The 13,842-nt window shown below is 42.8% G+C and overlaps 1 protein-coding gene across 2 annotated transcripts in view; it reads right to left on the bottom strand.

Moving 5' to 3' along the window:
* The window catches only part of atf6b (activating transcription factor 6 beta), a 38,946-nt gene extending 33,810 nt beyond the window's left edge, over window positions 1–5,136 (bottom strand). For both annotated transcript variants that reach the window (XM_062999489.1, XM_062999480.1), the window contains exons 1-2: window positions 5,057–5,136; window positions 3,128–3,192 (exon numbers count right to left, since the gene is read on the bottom strand). In XM_062999489.1, coding sequence (XP_062855559.1) covers window positions 3,128–3,192; window positions 5,057–5,129 — 138 coding nt within the window. In that variant the 5' untranslated portion in view covers window positions 5,130–5,136. The remainder of the gene's footprint in view (window positions 1–3,127; window positions 3,193–5,056) is intronic.
* Window positions 5,137–13,842: the final 8,706 nt, after the last annotated feature.

Here is a 13,842-nt window from a genome sequence, read left to right on the forward strand (position 1 = left end):
CACATACACGTACACGTGTACGGGTCCCAATCACGAACCCTACACCCTATGTGGTGGACAAGACCCAAACCACACACACACTTTACTCACTTTGTAGTGGACGCGTCATAAACCACACCCCCTATTCACAATATAGTAGACATGTCCCAATCACATAACACATTCACTACAAAGTGGACGAGTCCCAATCCACACACCACATTTACTATGTAGTGGACATGTCCCAATCACATAACATATTCACTAAGTTGTGTGCATGTCCCAAACCACACTCCCTGTTCACAATTTAGGGTCAATTTAGTGGGCATGTATCAATCACATAACAATTAGGGATGTCCCGATCAGATCTCACAGATCGGGATCGGGGCCGATCAGGGCATTTTTAACTGATCGGAAATCGGCTTTACTAATGCCGATCATAACCCGATCTTTTGTTTTACGTCAGCGTGTCCGCTGTCCAACAGCGGTGTAACGTCTGCACTGCGAGCGTTTCACGAGGCGGTGGGAGCAGAGCTGCGTTCATTACTGTAGAATTTTACTGTTTATATGGTGTGTGAGCCGAGGATCACTCCGGTTTACAAAACAATCACTTTTAATCCCAGTATGAAAACTTCAGGACCATAACGTACAGCTTTTACCAGTTTACGTGTTACAAGACTGAACGACATCTCAGTATCGAGCTCTCTGATTGGCTTAGTTATGTAACCGAGCGTCGTAGTGATGCACTCGCTTAATAGAGAAATAAATACACAGTATATTCACAAATTGTCGGGAGCATTTAACACTTTATTAACTTCTTCTGTTCCGAATAGCGGACAGCCAGAGCCGAGCACGCTATCCCGTGCACTATGGAAGCCCCAAAGGGTCAAAACACACTCACTTCGCGTAGACCCGTCCATCAAACAACTGTCACAATACAAGCACTTTAAGAACTGGCTTTCCTTCATAACAAAAGAGCCTGTCCATTTTATTTTGGTATTCAGGTTTTACTGTAATGCTTTTAAGTAACTTATTTGTTTTTTTATATTCAAGTTAAGCTGCTGCACCACTTGTGAGTGGAGATTTCTTTTCATGTTTAGTGTATCACTGCATTAAACAGAATTATGTTCTTTGAATATAAAGTGAAACTGTAATTATCTCACTTCATTTTTACTACAATGCTGCACTAGGTTTGTTTACTTTTATTTTGTAAAAGAACATTAAGCAATAGTTTGGATGCAGCATTTTTTCCTACAGCACTGCAGAGCTTTTTAGTTGTTAAACATGTACACTGGATTAATTTAAATAACTGTAATGTACTTGAAGTGTGCACTGTGTGAACAGTATTATCCAGTTCTTATCTAGACAATATCGAGAAAATACAAGTATCGGTTTGAGACTCGGTATCGGATCGGGATCAAAATCAAAGATCGGGATCGGTATCGGGAACAAAAAAACGTGATCGGGACATCCCTAATAACAATCACTACAGAGTGTACAGGTCCCAATCACAAACCCTATTTCCCATGTAGTGGACATGTCCCAAACCACACACGCTTTATTCACTATATACTGGACGTGTCCCGATCACATATTTTCCATATAGTGGACATGTAACAATGGCAAACCCTATTTTCAGTGATGGCTCAGTGGTTAAGGTTAGAGATGGACCGATCGGGGTTAGCAGTAAATAAACTTAAAAAGAGCCTCACAGTAAAGATAAACCGGAGCAGCGTGTGTGTGTGTTTGTGCCTTTAGAAGAGACGCTTTGTTCACAGTATCGCTATAAGTGATTCATGAGTTGATTCGTTTTTATGTGAAGCGTAAGTTTCTCTTCTCGGTTATCTCTCCGTGTTTACTGTTATTAATTAAATGTCGTGGTTTTAAATAAACACCAGCTACTACAGAACATTCTGTGTGACTCTCTTACATTATAAAGCTTCATTAAACTGCTATTACCACAGATCTGTAACCGAGTCAGACTCGTTCCGTCTAAGGAGCTAAAAGTTTTCTGATCCTAAAAGTTCAGCAGATGATCCTGAACTAACGAATTTGGTCATGAATAAACTTTTGCCTCTGATTGGCTCTGTAACGTTTTCTGTTCTCGTCCACATGAAAAGTAAGAACCACTTACGATTTACCAAAGTGAACCAGGAGTTTATATAACGTGCTGATAGAATCGACTCAGATGTGACCGGGTTGAATTATCTTTTTAAAGTAAATATTACAATCAGCAAAATTACATCGTAAGAGCTTTCACCATGGTTTCTGTACGATGGTTGATGAATGGTGATGTGATGGTTGGTGCTTCGTAGCTCAAAGTCTGGATCGATCCACTGAGCTGTTAACTTAACGTGATCTTTATATATCACACGATCGGATCGGCTACTTTTAGGAAATATCGCCGATCGCCGATAGCATATTTTGATTAAAAATCGGCCGATACCGATTCGTAGCCGATCGATCGTCCCATCTCTAGTTAAGGTACTGGACTAGTAAGCAGAAGGTTGCCGGTTCAAGCCCCGCCACCACCAAGTTGCCACTGTTGGGTCCCTGAGCAAGGCCCTTAACCCTCAATTGCTCACTGTGTAAGTCGCTTTGGATAAAAGCGTCTGCTAAATGCTGAAAATGCTGAAAATGTAAATTTTCTACGCACTGGATGTGTCTCAAACCACACATCACATTCACCGTGTAGTGACATGACAAGAGCACACAAACCTTATTCACTATGTAGGGGACACGTCCCAAACCATACACCTCCTACCGGGGGTGAGGTCCCACAGTGTTCAGTATTGTGCGCAGAGAACCAGGCGCTGCCTCGACCGGTCAGCAGAGGTCATAATAGTCCCAGCGATAAGGAACCGTGTCTCAGCTATCGGCCCTTGCCCTATTAAAACGGAGCCAAACGTGTGTCTGTGTAGGCTCCAGGCTGGCTGATAGCAGAGCTCCAAAACTAGATCTCATCCCGATCTCTTCAGGATAAACGACAGCTCCAGTCTGGGCCGTCATGAAAGGAAACTGGAGCTCCTGAGCTTCACCTCCATTCAAACCAGGAATAAAGCAGTGAACACCTGAGCTGGTTCCATCGCGTCTCATCTCTCATACGTGAAGAACGGCTGGGTGAGAGAAAGAAACAGAAAGGACTCACCGATGTGTCGAATTTCAGTCTGTCCTCACCCTCCTCCATGTTCTCACACTGATACAGACACGCATCTGAAACACACACACACACACACACACACACACACACACACAGGTTTCATTAATCAGATCTTCTTTTCTTTTACTACATTTAGGTGTGGAGTTATTATCTTGGTCAAACGTCCAGATTTAGTTCTGGATTTTATCCAGTCACTACACACACATGGAGCCATGGTCCAACAACAGGTCATCCAAGGAGTTAAAAGCTTTACATCACAAAGGGCTCCGAGGCTGCCGTGCAACACAGGACTTCCCTTGTGGTCGTTTTGAAGCCGTGTCTCTTCCTGGCACCACAGGAAGCTTGCTCGACTGCGTACAGCGTCATCTGTGGTCCAGCAGCTTCACTTTGGACTACATCTGACCATCCAGACAAATGTTCTGGATCTTTCAGCACAAGGTGTCAGTTTTGGGTTTGCTTTCCAACCTTGGTGCAGAGACCACTGTTCCATGTAGTCCTAGGGTTCTAAGATCTCTACAGAGCTCCCGAGAGTTCCCCACTGTATTAGTCTTATGTGTGCAGTCAAACTAGCCCTAATTATTTGGGCACAAAGACCAATTTGCTCTCGGCGTAAAGTGGCAGTTTGGTTTTTCTTTCCAACCTTGGAAGAGAGACCACTGTTCCATGTAGTTCTAGGGTTCTAAGATCTCTACAGAGCTCCCGAGAGTTCACCACTGTCTTATGTGTGCAGTCAAACTAGCCCTAATTATTTGGGCAGAAACACCAATTTGACCAATTTGCTCTCAGCATAAGGTGGCAGTTTGGTTTTTCTTTCCAACCTTGGAAGAGAGACCACTGTTCCATGTAGTTCTAGGGTTCTAAGATCTCTACAGAGCTCCCGAGAGTTCACCACTGTATTAGTCTTATGTGTGCAGTCAAACTAGCCCTAATTATTTGGGCACAAAGACCAATTTGCTCTCAGCGTAAAGTGGCAGTTTGGTTTTTCTTTCCAACCTTGGAAGAGAGACCACTGTTCCATGTAGTTCTAGGGTTCTAAGATCTCTACAGAGCTCCTTATTGTCTTAGTCTTATGTGTGCAGTCAAACTAGCCCTATTTATTTGTGCACAAGTCATAATCATTCATACCCCAGACCAATTTTCTCTCGACGTAAGGTGGCAGTTTGGTTTTTCTTTCCAACCTTGGAAGAGAGACCACTGTTCCATGTAGTTCTAGGGTTCTAAGATCTCTACAGAGCTCCCTAGAGTTCACCACTGTCTTATGTGTGCAGTCAAACTAGCCCTATTTATTTGGGCAGAAACACCCATTTGACCAATTTGCTCTCAGCATAAGGTGGCAGTTTGGGTTTTCTTTCCAACCTTGGAAGAGAGACCACTGTTCCATGTAGTTCTAGGGTTCTAAGGTCTCTACAGAGCAAACTAGAGTTTCACACTGTCTTGGTCTCATGTGTGCGGTCAAACTAGCCCTATTTATTTGTGCACAACGACCAATTTGACCAATCTGCTCTCAGCGTAAGGTGGCAGTATTTGGTTCTTCTTTCCAACCTTGGTGCAGAGACCACTGTTCCATGTACAGACGATTTTGAATTTGAAGTCCCTGGAACAGTCTACTTCTCTTCAGAGCTCCCTAGACTTTCCAATATGAATACTTATGGCTCAGTCTGATGTGTGAAGTCCATCTAACCCTATTTATATGGGTAGAAATCACCAAACCCTTAAACTGAACCCTATTATAGATACACTAGCTGGGTTCATGCAAGCAGTGGTTGGTTTACTGAGGCTGCAAGGTGGTTAGATTAGTGCCCACATGCAGAAGGCATGTATAATCATCCTAATAAACGCTGAACATGTAGTTAAACAATAATAAATATAATATAATCCTATATAAACATATCTATACTAATGCATTGTTATACTCACCCCAGTCCTCGCTGGTCAGCAGATTATCAGCGAAAAATCGACTATCCAGATCAGACAGTAAATCCGCACTCATGGTGGAATGAAGAGTTAATATTACTCTAAATAAACTCTATATTAATAAATACATATAAGTATTATTTATATGATAAAATCATCGGTGTATCAACACACATCTGATACACAAACACCAGGAAATCCATTTACCTACAGGAAAATACACTCGTCGTTCTTTTTCTCAGACTCATCCAATCACAGCCCTGGAAATCCTGATTGACAACAACCACAACCAATCAGATCCTCCAAAGCCCTTACGCAGCTCCATATTTACAGGGCGGGACTTATTTTTCCGTTGGTCGCCCTGCTAATCACATCTTCACTTGTAATCGATTTTATTATAATTCTATAATAGTTTCACTCTAAAATGCACATTTATATAATACATTCATCATAAAACAGTTCAAAGTCACATAATAAGACACTCAGCGTGTAAAACTGTATTTAATATGAGTATAAGAGCGCAGTGTTGTGAACTAGCATAACAGAACTGGGTGTGTGAGATGATCAGGGATTAAAGGTGTAATATGTGAGTTGTAATGTGCAGGACAGAGAGAATTAAAGGTGTAATATGTAGTTTTTATGTGTTTATTTATCTAAAGCGTGTAGTAACTCCATGTTAAGACCCATAGAGGTAGACCGTTCTCGCCTGATTAGAAATCAAGTTGCCACTAGGAGGCATGAAGTGCAACAAGGGGATTTATTTTGTTCTTTTTAGAAAAGACGAAGTACAATCCAAGTAATCAAACATCAGACCCCAAAAAGAAGGACATCATACCCTAAAAGGAGATCAGACCCCTAAAAGAAGGACATCAGACCCTAAACAGAAGATCACACCCCAAAAAGACGAACATCAGACCCTAAAAGAAGGACATCAGACCCTAAAAGGGAGATCAAACCCCAAAACGAGGGCATCAGACCCCAAGAAGGAGAATCAGATTCTAAAAGGAGAACATCACACCCTAAAACAAGGACATCAGACCCCAAAAAGGAGAACATCAGACCCCAAAAAGAAGGACATTAGACCCCAAAAGGAGGACATTAGACCCTGAGGGGAGGACATCAGACCCTAAAAAGCAGATCAGACCCCAAAAAGAAGAAACATTAAACCCCAAAAAGGAGAACATCAGACCTCAAAATGGAGAACATCAGACCCTAAAAAGAAGGACTTCAGACCCCAAAAAGGAGAACATCAGACCCTAAAAAGAAGCTCAGACGCCAAGAAGGAGGACATCAGACTGTAAAAAGAAGCTCAGACGCCAAAAAGGAGGACATCAGACCCTCAAAAGATGATCAGACCCAAAAACGAACATCAGACCCCAAAAAGTACAATGTCAGACCGCAACAAGGTCATCAGACCCCAAAAAGGAGAACATCAGACCCCAAAAAGAAGGACATTAGACCCCAAAAGGAGGACATTAGACCCCAAAAGGAGGACATTAGACCCTGAGGGGAGGACATCAGACCCCAAAAAGCAGATCTGACCCCAAAAAGAAGAAACATTAAACCCCAAAAAGGAGAACATCAGACCTCAAAATGGAGAACATCAGACCCTAAAAAGAAGGACTTCAGACCCCAAAAAGGAGAACACCAGACCCTAAAAAGAAGCTCAGACGCCAAGAAGGAGGACATCAGACTGTAAAAAGAAGCTCAGACGCCAAAAAGGAGGACATCAGACCCTCAAAAGATGATCAGACCCAAAAACGAACATCAGACCCCAAAAAGTACAATGTCAGACCGCAACAAGGACATCAGACCCCAAAAAGGAGAACATCAGACCCCAAAAAGAAGGACATTAGACCCCAAAAGGAGGACATTAGACCCTGAGGGGAGGACATCAGACCCTAAAAAGCAGATCAGACCCCAAAAAGAAGAAACATTAAACCCCAAAAAGGAGAACATCAGACCTCAAAATGGAGAACATCAGACCCTAAAAAGAAGGACTTCAGACCCCAAAAAGGAGAACACCAGACCCTAAAAAGAAGCTCAGACGCCAAGAAGGAGGACATCAGACTGTAAAAAGAAGCTCAGACGCCAAAAAGGAGGACATCAGACCCTCAAAAGATGATCAGACCCCAAAAAGTACAATGTCAGACCGCAACAAGGACATCAGACCCCAAAAAGGAGAACATCAGACCCCAAAAAGAAGGACATTAGACCCCAAAAGGAGGACATTAGACCCTGAGGGGAGGACATCAGACCCTAAAAAGCAGATCAGACCCCAAAAAGAAGAAACATTAAACCCCAAAAAGGAGAACATCAGACCTCAAAATGGAGAACATCAGACCCTAAAAAGAAGGACTTCAGACCCCAAAAAGGAGAACATCAGACCCTAAAAAGAAGCTCAGACGCCAAGAAGGAGGACATCAGACTGTAAAAAGAAGCTCAGACGCCAAAAAGGAGGACATCAGACCCTCAAAAGATGATCAGACCCAAAAACGAACATCAGACCCCAAAAAGTACAATGTCAGACCGCAACAAGGACATCAGACCCCAAAAAGGAGAACATCAGACCCCAAAAAGAAGGACATTAGACCCCAAAAGGAGGACATTAGACCCTGAGGGGAGGACATCAGACCCTAAAAAGCAGATCAGACCCCAAAAAGAAGAAACATTAAACCCCAAAAAGAACATCAGACCTCAAAATGGAGAACATCAGACCCTAAAAAGAAGGACTTCAGACCCCAAAAAGGAGAACATCAGACCCTAAAAAGAAGCTCAGACGCCAAGAAGGAGGACATCAGACTGTAAAAAGAAGCTCAGACGCCAAAAAGGAGGACATCAGACCCTCAAAAGATGATCAGACCCAAAAACGAACATCAGACCCCAAAAAGTACAATGTCAGACCGCAACAAGGACATCAGACCCCAAAAAGGAGAACATCAGACCCCAAAAAGAAGGACATTAGACCCCAAAAGGAGGACATTAGACCCTGAGGGGAGGACATCAGACCCTAAAAAGCAGATCAGACCCCAAAAAGAAGAAACATTAAACCCCAAAAAGGAGAACATCAGACCTCAAAATGGAGAACATCAGACCCTAAAAAGAAGGACTTCAGACCCCAAAAAGGAGAACATCAGACCCTAAAAAGAAGCTCAGACGCCAAGAAGGAGGACATCAGACTGTAAAAAGAAGCTCAGACGCCAAAAAGGAGGACATCAGACCCTCAAAAGATGATCAGACCCAAAAACGAACATCAGACCCCAAAAAGTACAATGTCAGACCGCAACAAGGACATCAGACCCCAAAAAGGAGAACATCAGACCCCAAAAAGAAGGACATTAGACCCCAAAAGGAGGACATTAGACCCTGAGGGGAGGACATCAGACCCTAAAAAGCATATCAGACTCCATAAAGGAGATCAGACCCCAAAAAGAAGAAACATCAAACCCCATAAAGGAGATCAGACCCCAAAAAGAAGAAACATCAAACCCCAAAAAGGAGAACATCAGACCCCAAAAGGGGTAACATCAGAAGACATCAAACCCCCAAAAGGTAGAGCATCAGACCCCCAAAAAAGAAGAACATCAGAGCCCAAAAGGAGAACACAGAGGTAAAGTAAGCCAGCCCACTACCTCTGAGATCCAGGCTTTGAATCTCAACAGCCTAGCTATGGGGCAGTTCACTTTGTCAGTGCACTCTTAGTGCTGGTCCCAAGCTTAGATTGAAAAGGAGGGTTGTGTCAAGAAGAACATTCGTTGGTTCTGTATGCTGGCACCAACCCACAGCGTGAGACGCGTAGAGAGGAACCTGCCACCAGTGGACCATAGAGAGTCTAGTCAAATTTATTTGTATAGCACTTCAGACTCCGACAGACCAAAAAATTACAGGAAGAACCTTGACAGCAGATTCGGTTCTGGACTGCTTTGCAGTAAAACATAATGGGAGCCCTCAGATGGGACACTGGCAAGTCCGGTTGATTTTTTTTAAAAACAGAAGACGATGCATTATAGGTTTTCCTACAATATATGTTTATTAAATGCAGAATTCACACAAAAAACATTTAGAAAGGTATCAAGTAAAGTTAAGTCCAACAGATTAGCTGCTACTAACTAGCAGCTAAGTGCTAATAAAATAATTTAAATAATAATAAGGGGTAAGTAATTTTAAGCAACGAATCACCACTTTAAGCAAACATTACCATGTGGAAGTGAGTTTAAACTCAATGAAGTGTTTTAAATTGCCCTGATATGTAATCACCTCTCCTGTTCACACTGAACCTGTCTGCTCTACTAAGCTGCTCGAAGCAGAAATAAACAAAGAAATAACTTCACACTGAACAGCAACACGCATTTTTCTGATTGGTTCGGAGATAATAAAAACAAAAAAAGCCTATGCATGCGTTGCACTTGGAGGGGCAGTGAGAAAATCTAGGGGGGCAATGCCGACCCCAGTTCCCCCCAGGCGCCGGCCCTGCTTGAGAGGAACCAGACTCAGCAGGGATCCCCATCCTTCTTGGGTGGCCTGGATGATATTTTGAATAAATAGGATTTACACAAATCATACATACACAAAATGAAATTGAACTAAAAGTTATAACTAGCAAAAAATAAAGAAATAAAATAATATAATAAATAATAATGTAAACAATGTGAGTTCTTCATTATTCAGTCCAGTGTGTGGTGAGTTCTTGACATTCAGACAGATAGGATAATGGAATGATAATACATTTACATTTTCAGCATACACTTTTATCCAAAGTGATTTACAACTGAGGGTTAAGGATTCTGCTCAGGGGCCCAACAGTGGTGGTGGTGAGGCTTGAACCGGCAACCTTATGATTACTAGTCCAGCATCTTACCCACTGAGCTACCACTGCTCTCAATAATAATGAAAGTGAACAGCCTTAGTCCACAAATAAACTAACTGAGATGTGATTATTATTATTATTATAAAGACTGGAGCATGTAGTGGTACAATCACTGTGAGAAGATACAACTGCTGGAATGAGCAGCTCCCTCTGTTGGCCTAATAAGTCATGGCATGATAGCTGAAGTAAAAAAGTTATTTTACACGCTGTTGCTAACAGGTGTAATAAATCAGTTATATAAAGGAAATGATATGCTTCCAAGTTTGTGGCAACAGTTTAGGGAAGGTCCTTTCCCACAATAAGCTCTATAAACAAACTCCAGTGATCTGCACCACCTCAGCACCACTCAACAACTCTGGAAGGAACAAGAACATCAACTGTAAAAAATGCTATGTAATGCTGTAATCTTTTGACCGAATGGACCCCAATTCCCACAGACATACTTCAAAGTCTTGTGAGAAGCCTTCTAGCTGAAAAGATCACATAGATGTCAGTGCATTTTTATACCATTTGTTTTTTAAAATGGAACGCCACTATTGTATAGTGCCAGTGATAGCTCAGTGGTTAAGGTACTGGACTAGTAAACAGAAGGTTGCCGGTTCGAGCCCCGCCACCACCTAGTTGCCACTGTTGGGTCCCTGAGCAAGGCCCTTAACCCTCAATTGCTCATCGTGTTCCGCTCATTCTGTAAGTCGCTTTGGATAAAAGCATCGGCTAAATGCTGAAAATGTAAATGTAAATATTGTAAGTTCTGAAGATGCTGCACAGGGGCATGTCATGCTGGAACAGGAGGGGCCTTCCCCAAACTGTTTACACCAGTTTGGATTGAACACGTCCAAAACCTTATGTATGAAATGTGTGTTATTAGACACATAAACACAAGCATTAGAAGCAGTGTCCACATACTTTTGGCCACACGTTGATGCACAGAGCCACACAGAGCAGAAGGATATTAGGTCACTTCTTGTTTTTATACAGACGAACGTCTGACACACATCGATTGGGTAACAGTTTTTCCAGTACGTCGGTTAGCACAGCACAGCGAATAGACTAATATGGATTGTGGGTGATGTGGAAGGGCACTTCCTGTTTCAGTAATAGGTGGGTTTGTTCAGCGTGGGCAGTTTTAACTGTTATAAGCTCTGACATTTCATCTCTGTCACTCACACTGGGTTATTATGATGAGGATGAGGATGATGAGGATGGAGTGTGTTTGCTTCTTCTGTATCCTGCTGTGTGTTAGCGTCCACACGGCCAGCAGCGGTGAGTATTGTTCACTCTCTTCACACCTGTAGCACCTAGCATAAAATAGCACAAATTCCCATACACAGACATACTTCTGTCTCAAGTCTAGTGAGAAGCCTCTTCAAGCTGGAAAGATCTCATAGAGGTCACTCTGTTTGGGGCGTCCAACAAGCTCATGATCAAGTGTCCATATACTTTTGGTCATATAGTGGTGTATCATTTAGCTCTTTCCACCACTCTATCAAATTGTACAATTAGTACTACCACCACCATGCTTCACAGTACGTACAGTGTGGTCAGGTTTTAATGCCTCGCTTCATCATATGCAGTTCATTTCCTGTGACTGGTCACTATTTACACCCACCAGGCATAACATTATGAGCACTGACAGGTGAAGTGAATAACACTGATTATCTCTTCATCACGGCACCTGTTAGTGGAGGGGGGGGTATATTAGGCAGCAAGTGAACATTTTATCTTCAAAGTTGATGTTAGAAGCAGGAAAAATGGGCGAGCATGAGGATCTGAGCGAGTCTGACGAGGGTCAAATTGTGATGACTAGGCGACTGGGTCAGAGCATCTCCAAAACTGCAGCTCTTGTGAGGTGTTCCCGGTCTGCAGTGGTCAATATCTATCAAAAGTGGTCCAAGGAAGGAACAGTGGTAAACCGGCGACAGGGTCATGGGCGGCCAAGGCTCAAGGCTGGTCCGTGGGGTCCGATCCAACAGACGAGCTACTGTAGCTCAAACTGCTGAAGAAGTTCATGCTGGTTCTGATAGAAAGGTGTCAGAATACACAGAGCAGCACAAAAGGGGGACCAACACAATATTAGGAAGGTGGTCATAATATTATGTCTGATCGGTGTATCATCATCACTGATAAGGCAACCCATCGCAGGGCTTCGGCCATCTCACCCCCATCTCACCCCCTCTGGTGCCTGGCAGGCCGGTAGCACCGCTGTGGATTCAAACCTGAATCTAGCGTAATAGACTACAGTGCCACCCAAGTGTCACCACCTCTATAATAGCAGAACCTTTAACAGTTTGGTGTTCTGGAGCACGATGATGTGTGTCTAGGTCATGCCAAAAAGATCGGCCAAGACCACAAAGAAGCAACAGTTGCTGTTCTTATGGTAATATATAGCCAAAAGTATTTGGACGCCTGACCACGCTATTAAAAAATAATGACCTCTGTGTGATCTTTCAGCTAGAACAACAGCCGCTCTTCTGAGCAGCTTCTAACAAGACTTCTGGACCAAGAAAGTATGTATGTGTATGGGAATTTGTGCTCATTCAATCAAAAGATAAAAGCGTTTGTATGGCTGGGCACTGATGCTGGTCTAAAGCCTCAGTTGATGTTCCAGTTCATTCCAAAGCTGTTCACTGGGGCTGAGGTCAGGGCTCTGTGCAGGACAGTAGTCAGATAAATGATAAGAAACAGTGTCCCAATACTTTTGTGTATATAGTGTATCACTGGTGATGTATGATGCTAGTTTGGCACTAACATTAGGATAATTGTGAAGCTGTCTTCCAGCATGACTGTACCCTTTGTTTAAAGTGAGTCTATGAACTGGTGGTTTGATGAGTATAGAGTGGAGGAACTCCAGTAGCATGCACAATCCCATTGACCAGCTTTGGGATGAATTAGAATGTTGATTAAGAGCCAGGCGCTCTTGTCCAACGTCAATGCCTGACCTTACAATAATAATAATAGGGACAGTGGTAGCCTAGTGAGTAGAGCTTTGGGCTATCGAACAGAAGATTGGTGGTTCAAATCCAGGCTCTGCCATGCAGCCACTGTTGGGCCCTTGAGCAAGGCCCTTAACCCTGTCTGCTCCAGGGGCGCCGTACGATGGCTGACCCTGCGCTCTGACCCCAGCTCCCAAACAAGCTGGGATATGCGAAGAAAGAAATTCATTGTACTGTACATCTGTATATGTATATATGACATTTAAAGGATATCTTATCTTATCACGAAGGCTTTTAACAAGCTCACGGTTAGGTGTCCACATACTTTTGGTTATACCGTGAATGATGTAACCAATGCACTCGCAAGTCGAGACTGCAGTGCCAACAATGCTGCTCCTACAAGATGTGACGGAAACCTGGCATGTTTGCACCAAAAATGTCCAGAACTTTATCACAGACTGGACTGAACAATGAAGAACTCACATTATTTTTTTTATTTTTTATTTTTTTTGCTAGTTATAACTTTCAGTTAAATTTAATTTTGTATATGTATGATTTGTTTAAATCCTTTTTATTTAAATGATCCTCCAGGCCACCCAAGAAGGACGGGGGTCCCTGCTGAGTCTGGTTCCTCTTAAGGTTTCTTCCTGTATTATTAAGGGAGTTTTTCCTGCCATAGTCACCCTCAGCTTGCTCAATAGGGGTTTTTGATCTGTTGGTTCTGGAGTCTGTAAAGCTGCTTTGAGACAATGTCCATTGTAAAAAGTGCTACATAAATAAATTTGACATGACTTTATTGTTTAGAATAGTGGTAATAATGTTTTTTTTTCTTTGATCTTCATGACAGTGATGTACAACATAAAGGTTCAAGAGAAAAACGTGGCCACTCTTCCCTGTGGTGATCTGACCAGAGGGGAGGTGACCTGGAGCAGAGACGTTCATGGAAAGAGGGTGGACCTTCTCACTTCTCGTAACGGAACCGTAACCAA

The sequence above is a fragment of the Trichomycterus rosablanca genome, chromosome 1 (assembly GCF_030014385.1).
Source record: "Trichomycterus rosablanca isolate fTriRos1 chromosome 1, fTriRos1.hap1, whole genome shotgun sequence".
Lineage (NCBI taxonomy): Eukaryota > Metazoa > Chordata > Actinopteri > Siluriformes > Trichomycteridae > Trichomycterus > Trichomycterus rosablanca.